Source organism: Pterocles gutturalis, unplaced genomic scaffold (assembly GCF_000699245.1).
Source record: "Pterocles gutturalis isolate BGI_N339 unplaced genomic scaffold, ASM69924v1 scaffold6141, whole genome shotgun sequence".
NCBI lineage: Eukaryota > Metazoa > Chordata > Aves > Pterocliformes > Pteroclidae > Pterocles > Pterocles gutturalis.
The window spans coordinates 149,276-158,404 of NW_010100246.1; the positions used below are offsets into that span (position 1 = coordinate 149,276).

Sequence of the window (9,129 nt, forward strand, 5' to 3'; positions counted from 1 at the left end):
TCGGCCGGTGCAAGCCAGCAGCGGAGCAGGAGCGCTGCGGTGTGGATGAGCCAGACCTCTGCTCCATCACTTCATCTTGAATATAAAAAAAAAAAGAGATAAAAGAAAAAGTGGCATTACTTTGGCATCTGCAATGTGTGTTTGGTAAGGAACAAGTAGCGACGGTGAACAAGACAAATGGATCCAAAGAGCTTTCGCTGACTTGAAACAGCTGCATGAGCACTTGGAAATGCAAAGAATGATTTTAGAAGTTTTTTGTAAACTTCCAAACTTGTCATTTTATGTGGTTTACACCCCATGTTGCACCATTTCCCACTTACCATCGATGCTTTTGAAGTCCAAGAGATAGCTGCGGTTGTCGACCTGGTAGAGCTGCAGGCTCATCTTCACGTAATTGCCCGTCACCGGGTTCTTGCGGCGCACCCTGAGGTGGTAGGAGTTCACCACCTGCAATGGCAACTTGCTTTCAGGAGGCAGATTCAAGGTATCAAGAAGAACATTTCTTTCCTTATTCTTTTCTAAATGCTAGCAAGACATCTTCTGAGAAAAACAGTTTCAAGAAAGAACATCGCCTATAAAATTAAGGGAACAGCTTCAAGTCCTATTTCCTCCTACCTTTAAAAAATGCTTCTTAGGGCTCTGACTCACCAGCTGCTGGCAGATGAAGTTGCTGTGACCCATCTGCCAGGCACCAAACGGCTGTTTTCTCCCCCCTCACCACCAGCGATGGCCACATGAGCCAAAAACTCCACTCAGGGACCCGCGTACGAGGACCGTACCCATGAAAGCAGGGCAGGCTGGGCAGCTGGGGAGGGCAACCTCTCGCATCGGCACAGCTAAATTCAGCGCTTGTGAATCAGCCTTGAGCTGTGTGTTTTCTCTTGCCGCTTCCCACCCCCCGATCTGCTGCATCTCATTTGCAGCGAGATCTTTTCTCTGTGCTGTATTTACAGAGCAATTACACGGATGAGAAAGCTGTTTTGATGAAGAGTCACCTCTGAAGTTATTCTTAGGGTGGGAAAGTCTATTGTGAAACCTCCTCGTACAAAATAAGCTCCGCTGCCTACATGAAGACATTGGGCTGACTCCGTTTGTGAAGCTGCACCAGAAATACATCAGGTTTGCTCACTCTCTGTAAAACCACGCGGCTAACAAATGTCTGGCTGGTGTAGGCACATGCATCTGGAGACAGTCCATCTCCTGGCAGGTACAGTCAAATCAGGTTTCTGGGTGCTACTTGGCTTTAAATACATAATCTTATCCAAAAAAAAAAAAAAAGGAGATCGGAGGCTTTGAAGAAGCGACACAGTGACATTCACACTATACAACAATCCTTGGGACTTGGAGTGAGGAAGGTATCTCCTCTGGTGATGAAGATCTGGGCTGAAATCCTCCTCACCCCCCTCCTGATGCTCGCACAAGGCTGCTGCGAAAGGCCTTGAGGCAGGAGAGCTCAGTGCAGCGACTGCACTGACATTTAGGGAATCAGGCTCAGCAGCAAATTTTAAGGGCTAGTTTAGGGATTTTATTAATCTGACTTTGAAAAAGATTGTGACTAAATGCTGCGTGGCTCAGAAGAAATATCTGAAGCAAGTCCTGTCAGCTAAAACATCAAGCTTGGGCTTTAACCAAGCTTCAAGAAGCTGATCCCTAAACCAGAGAAGCAGTAAATGTCTGGTCCACAGGCACCGCTCCATCTCCATTGAGGAAAATGCCGCCACATCAATGGTACAAGCTCCTGCCGTCAAGACACTCCCATTCCTCATCTGTCCATCTTTTAAGCAGATGCATATTGTGCCATTTCAGGACACACGACTGATGGGACCCAAGCAGAAAAAACAAGAGTTTCTTTGCTCAGGACCACTCGAGATGACCTCGTAAGGAATTAGCCACTAAAATTAGAAATGTGACCAGCTCCTCTTGTCCTAAATGAGGCAGAATCATCTTTCCAGCCTGAGGCTTGGAGCATTCAGAAAAAAAACCCCTTATTTCATGCCACAAATAAATGCCATGGATATTGAACCGCAGCTAGCATCTTAATGCAGCGTGTTCGTATTGATGAGAACGATCGCAAGGGATGGGTATTTGTTTGGAAACAGGTGAGCACTCTCCCTGAGCAAGACCACCTTGAAAACCACCGTGAAGCACCAGCACTCCCTACCTTCCACTCGAAGTCCAGCTGTTTCATCGCCCGGTACACTTCAGCCATAATGTCATAGGGTTTGCTCTGGCTGCGGATGCCCAGGTGCCACTTGGCCTTTTTGACAGTCAGGGGTTTGGGCTTCGTGGTGTTGAGGGCATCCAAAGGACATCGTGCTTTGGGGCTGTCCGCTACCAACGGTGGCATCCGCTCGGGGTGCGGCTTCACTCCGGGAGGGATGTCATCCATGAAGGAGCCGGTGGGAGGGCTGGAGGCCAGGTAGAACTCGCTGGCTTGGTTCATGATCCTCCGATTGTCGATGACGAGGTGGTACGCAACCGCCAGCTGGTCCTGAGGGTCCCCGCTGTACAGGCTGTTCATCACCTCTGACTCAGTGCATTCAAACTTCTCACAAACTTCACGAACCGCGTCGTCGTCGATGACGGTGGCATCATAAGAAGGGTCCTCTGGGAAGAGGTAACTGGGCAGCTCCTCTTTAAACCACTCGTGTTCCCTGGGGAAAGGCAGAGAGGAGCTGCTGTGAGCTCTGTGCAAGGCACACTGGGGCAACCACTGCCACCAGTCCCTGGACTTCTCCCCAAAGCATCTGGAGAGCTTTGTCTTGGTGTTTAAAGCATTTCATTGAGGAATAAGCAATGTGTTTCCAGCAAGGTGACTCTAAATCCCACTAAGGCATGTATGCACTGGCAAACAACATCAGGTCTATGTTCCTAAAACAGCTGTCAGTGTTTTTTGCACTAGAGATGTGGTGGCCAAAACGAGCCTTGGGGATGAGAAGCTGGGTGGCTGCATATACCTCACCTGTATTGCTTGGTCTAGCTAAGCCTAATCCTCAGCCACAGAATGGGGAGCTCAACCCAGCCCAGCACAGTCCCCCCAGTATTGCAACAGCGATGACGCTTTGCGAGCATAGCTGCTTGCTCTCCTGGCTCTGAAATAAGACCTCAGCACTTATGAGATGCCCGTGCTTTTTGATTACTATAGGTCTGAGAGAGATACAGAGAGCATCAAAGCTATCCAGGTACCTGATTCCCACCAATTTACAATGAAGTCAATGATAATTAAGTGGCTAAATGCCATAGAAAGTGTTGTGGTTTGACCCAGACAGTGTCAAACACCATGCAGCTGCTCACTCACCCTGCCCCTCCCAGGGATAGGGAAGAGAATTAAAGGGATAAAGGGAAAAGAAACTCAGGGGTTGAGATAAGAAAAATGTACTAACTAAAATACAATAAAATTGAAAATAATAATAACAGTAACAATATACAGATATACAAATGAGTGATAGATGGGGCAACTGCTCACCTCCCAGTAAGCATGGTTCAGCCCGTTCCCAGATAATGATCCCGGAAAAGAGAAGAGCCCAAGAGTCCAAGAGAGAGCTAAGAGCTTCTGGATAGCCCCTTATCTATATACTGGGCATGCCATGCGTGATACAGAATATACCATTGGCCAATTTGGGTCTCAGTCCTAAACCTAAGGTTGAGTCCTAAGCCAGTAACTGGGGCTGTGCTCCCTCCCAGCTTCTCCTGCCCCTGCAGACACTGGCAAAGCACAGAAGTTGAAAAGTCCTTGACTGTCCTGGCAGAAACTATAAATATCAGTATGTTATCAGCTGTTTTCACAGCACAAATCCAAAACACAGCCTCATAGGAGTTACTATGAAGCACATTAACTCTGTCCCAGACAAAACCAGGACAAGAGGCTTGTCTATAGGTTGTATATATCAGCTGTAATCTTGCCACATGCTGCTGCTCTAACACATAATGAAATCCTCTAATCTTAAGGACTTTAAGAAATAAAAAAGGCATTTTACTTCATTTTACTTGAAAGATAAAATTAAGGCCCTCCATTGGAAATGCATTAAAAACCTGAGAACTCCTGAAAGTCCCGGTAACATTTACATACATGCTTAGCACACCAGCTAGATGTAATGATTACTGTAAATTTTATAAAATGTGTAGTGGCCACTAGTTTTACAAAACATTTCTAAAATTACTCAGATTGTGAGAATTTTGAAGTCCTGCTACCAACCATGAACTTTTAATGATCTCTGAAGGCTTAAGAGCCCCATTGTTCCTTTTACCTTGAATTTCCACAGTGATGCATAGAGATAAAAGGTTCATGGCTTCATTTAAAGATGAACCATTTGCTCACATTTTAAACTGTATCCAATATTTAAGTTTGTAATTCTTGTGTTTCTCCTCCTTTTTTATTGGATATACACTAAGTACAACGATTACCCTCTTATTCTGAACTGGTACCCAGAGGGAGGTGGTCTTGAAATAAAGTAATGAGAAATGGCTGGTGGATATCAAGTTCTTAGGATTACTGCATGATATAGGGGGTTTTGCTAAGCACTATTAAGAGATTTTTGAGGCTATTTTATAATGCAATAAACCAGCATTTTTTATATACATATATAAAATACATATAAAATCATCACCCTCTTCATTGTCACCCTCTGCCAGCCAGCAGCACCCACCTCTCCATCTGCACCAAAGGGTTGAGGAGTATTCCTTGAATCTCTTGGGACAAACACCAGCTGGATGAGCTGACTAATCCTATAAACCACCCTGTCCACCTGCCAGCAGGTGATACCCAACATCCTCTGCCACCAGTATGCCGGAGCCCCCCAAATGCAGCCAGCCCACCCCATCCCAGCAGGGCTGACCTGATGTCCTTGATGGTTGCTCGCTTGAGGGGGTCAACCTGCAGCATGTGCATGAGGAGAGTGGCAACGGAGCGGTTGAGGTATTCGGGGATGTAAAACACACCTCCCCGGATCTTCTTGAAGAGGGTGGGGACGTGCTCATCGTCGAAAGGCAGCGTGCCGCAGAGAAGTGCGTAGAGGATAACGCCGCAGCTCCAGATGTCCACCTCGGGGCCGGCGTACAGCCTGCGCGAAAGCAAGGACAGGAGAAAGGTGTCACCCTCCATCCTCCTCTCCTTAGGTGGGGTGCAGGTCAAGCTGGGGACCCGCTGCCAGCTCCACCGGGGCCAGAGCCCACCCCAGAGCTGCTCAGAGGGATGCCCCAACCAAACCTGCCTCTGCCAGGCTCTTTGCTCCTTCAAGCCAAGGGCTCCGGCAGCAATTTCTGCTAATTCAGGCAGATCAAACGGCAGCAGATACAGTATCTCCGAGTGCTTATTTTCGGTGGACGTTTGTGTGCTGGCATGCAAGCGTGCCCGCTTCCGACAAGCTGCTAATGTGCTCCCTGGTATCACCAAATCGGGACACCCCAAATATAGGGGGTTTGCTGCTGCTTGCTTGCTCAATTTGTTTATTTCTTTTTGCTACAACTGATGATTTCTCAGAGATTTTGGGAGGCAGTGCCCGCCCTCGGGCTGTGATTCTTTTGCTGATAACTGCATTGCTCAAACAGTTCACTGGACTTTTAAGGCCAAACAAGATGCACTTTTATGACTGTGACCCCACAAACGTATGCTGCTGTAGCTTTGGGAAGAGGACAGCTTGGCATATAATCCAGGGATATAAAAATTGCTGATACTGTAAGCGGTACTGATGCGGGAGGGCTGCAGGTGCAGACAGTGAAAAAGTCCAACATATAGGCTTGGTTTTGTTCTTCTTACTTTTTTTGTTACTAAACTGTATTGCCTGTATCCTTGGAACAATCAGGCTCTGCATACTGGGACTGCAGAGACCTGTTAATCTTATCTCCTATGTGAACTGAAAATGTGCTTCCAGCCTTTACTGAAAAGGGCATGGAAATAATATTAATAATTTTTTTTTAATCACAGTAGAGTTTCTGGCTTTGTCCCCCTCTTGATAATGAGGATTTACTTGCTTTCGCACATAGAGCTGTAGTCACAACAGGGTTTTTGGATGCTGGTCTAAGTCCTAGGATAGTCTGCCAACACTTGCACTGGTGTAAACAGGGACAAAATAATCACCATCACAGTGAACAGACTTTGAACAAAATGTTGTATTTAAAAGCCACAATTATAGGCAAAAATAGGCTGGATTAGGAATACTAATGCTCATGCAAAGGGCGATTCAAAAATATGGGGCAGATAATGAGATGGGCAGTTTGAAGGACCATACAGAGGACTGAAAATTTGAAAACCTGTATTTGCAATCCTTGCTCTGCTATTGGAGAGTTAGGGAAATGAGGACATTCTCTGTAACTTAGGTTCCTGAGAGTAAAATAGAGGAGGTATCAACACGGTAAAGTCCAATTCAACCTTGCAGAGTGCGTTCAAGGTGCTGTGTGTTGTACAGATGCTGCACACTGAGAGATGCAACCATGCTGGAGGTTCGTCAATTCATCAATTCAAAACAGAGTTATGATGGTTGAACCTACTGTTACGAACAAAACCCTCAGCTTAAGGAACCAGAAGACAAGTATTTTCAATACGAGAGTTCAACAGTGTAATCTTCCTAATTCTTCTGTTAGTGAACCATTTTCCTCATTAACATCTTTTTTTATATTATAGGTGGGCAGGAGAGAAGGGGCTGGCCTGGAAAGGCTTTTCCATCTCAAACCTCAGTATTTGCATTCAAAGACTAATTTTCACCCTCTTTAATTAGCAACATAAAGAGTCAACATCTGCTATTCGTAATTCCTCCAAAGCAAACATCTTTAGCAAAACATCATTTGCTATGACAGCTACTGAGAAATGTAACAACCAAGAAAACTTCCAGATTTTTGCCAGTAGATTCACCCAAACATCAAGTACAGGCTGAAAGGATTCAGCTGCTTTTACTACACGTGCAAAGCTGTTTCCAATCCCAAGAACAAATTCAAAGACCACGGGCTCACATAGGCTCTGATTAGAAGTGGAATGTCCTACCTTCCAGAGATGACTTCAGGGGCTGCGTAATTTGGGGAACCACAGCTGGTACGTAGAAATTCGCCATCTGACATCATGTTGGACAATCCTAAAAACAAGATGTTTACTATTTATTGATGTTTCATGTGAAGGTCAAAGTCAGAGGACTCCATGTCGCACAGAGGAGGAGAGGCATAGCAAGGGAAGGGGGAAATTTGGAGGGGAACTGTTGGCATAATTTAGATAGACTCCTTTGACTTGATTTGCAAATTATTATTATTATTATTGTTATTGTTATTATTGCTGTTTTCACGTCCAATCAAGGAATACTCACTCCAGGCTAATTTTGCTTCTTTAAGTTGCAAATCCCAGACCACAAAGGCAAAGAGACATAATTCATCCCAGAGCACTTACTTTATAGGGGAATTGTGCAGAGTTGTGGAATTAGTAAATCTTCAAAAGGATTTACCACTGCTAGAAAGGACTGAGTGGAAGCGAGCTGGTAGCCCAGCTATTTCAATGGATTTCAGTCGGTAATGCCACTTACAGACTCCTGTTACTGCTCATTCGTAAAATGAAGTGAGGCCAAGAGCACATGGCCAAACGTACGGAGAACGTGCACGAAAATAAACACTGGCAGCCAGCTCACCCTGGAATTAACTGCACCGAGCCACTCTTAAACATAAATTAGCTAAATCTTTATATTAGGTGATTATATTGAAACATAGTGAAGATTTGCAAATTACTTTCCTGCTCCATTCTTAATGCCAGTCCAGAAGCAGCCTACAAGAAGTAATCCCTGTTTTTTGCAAAAAGGCCGGTGTTTATAACTGTGGGCTTATTCAGGTAAAGCGACTGCTCGTGGTTAGGAAAACAGGCTCTGGGTTTTGTAAGGCTTGCTACACGGCCACGCTCCAGCAAGCGCCTCGGAGCTGGCTGCATTTCTGGAATGCTGCTGGGGTCACGTACCGAAATCAGCTATCTTTGCATTCATGTGCGCGTCCAGCAGCACGTTCTCCGGTTTCAGGTCTCGGTGGACAACCATGTGTCTGTGGCAGTAATCCACCGCGGAGAGAATCTGCTGGAAAAGGCGTCGAGCTTCTGCCTCTTCAACCTACGGATGCAAGGAGAAATAATCCTGAAGGTTGCTCTGCGTGTAGAGCTGGCAAGGGAAGGTTTGACTTAGCAAGGAGCCAAAATGTTCCAGGGTGCAGAGGGAAAATCGCAGCATGCTTGAGACCAGCAGCAGCAAATAAAGCAGATATCCCCTCCTTGCATTTTATAATGTGCTAGTGTTCACAAATCATACAGCCCAGAGATGAAATGAGAAACCTAAATTTAGCTGAGCTATCAAGGAGAACTTCTTGGTGGCACCTATGCGGCAGTGGCTGGCACATGCAGATTGAGGCTGGACAAAACACCTACAGGGAACAATTCCTCATGGAAAGATGGCTTTGGAAAAAAAAAAGCTAAAAGTGGAATATTGTGGTGATTTTAATTAGCTCTGTAGCTATATTAGCCATACAGCTATAAGCTATAAAGCTGTATAGGCTACGTTACAGAAATTATATCTAAAATGAGGAGGAGAATGATTATTTTTACTGATGACTTCCTAAAGACTCTCTTCATGAACAATTTAGTTTCTGAATGCTAAAGGTCAGAAAAGATCCAGATTAGTCACTGAAAAGATCCAAATGGGTGAAATATGCTGGAAACTAGAACTCTATGCAGAAAAGGAAATGGACTCTGCTCCATCAAACAGTGCACTAGCCTATACCAATTTATTGTAAATGTATTGGCTTTGTGTAGTACAGAGAGGAAACATATGATGGGCTGATCCTTCACCTGAATGAAGCGTTATTCCTCATGTCCGCTTCAGCCCATTTTTATCCCCTTGCCCTGTGATTGCTCCCTGCCTACGAGGATGTCCACAGGGCAGACACTAGTGATTTTCTTTGTCACCATAATATGACATTTCATGGGCTCAACCTACACCTCAGGTGATTTATACCCAGTAGGATTGCTGGCATTCAGAAATGTTGTTCAGATAAGCCACATCCTTAAAAAGTCTTCAAAAAACCTGACGTGGAGCCAAGGGGAAGGCAAATGACTGGGATGGAGACCGCACCAAGTGCTCCTCCTCTCCGGTGTCCTGCACACACATGCTGCTGAAC

The 9,129-nt window shown here is 45.4% G+C and overlaps 1 protein-coding gene across 1 annotated transcript in view; it reads right to left on the reverse strand.

The window, feature by feature from the left end:
* Positions 1–9,129, reverse strand: part of PRKAA2 (protein kinase, AMP-activated, alpha 2 catalytic subunit) — a 15,683-nt gene that overhangs the window by 190 nt on the left and 6,364 nt on the right. The window contains 6 exon segments of the mRNA XM_010079010.1: positions 1–75; positions 321–447; positions 2,162–2,654; positions 4,836–5,060; positions 6,977–7,064; positions 7,925–8,069. The exon segment at positions 1–75 is cut by the window's left edge and continues 26 nt beyond it. Coding sequence (XP_010077312.1) covers positions 1–75; positions 321–447; positions 2,162–2,654; positions 4,836–5,060; positions 6,977–7,064; positions 7,925–8,069 — 1,153 coding nt within the window.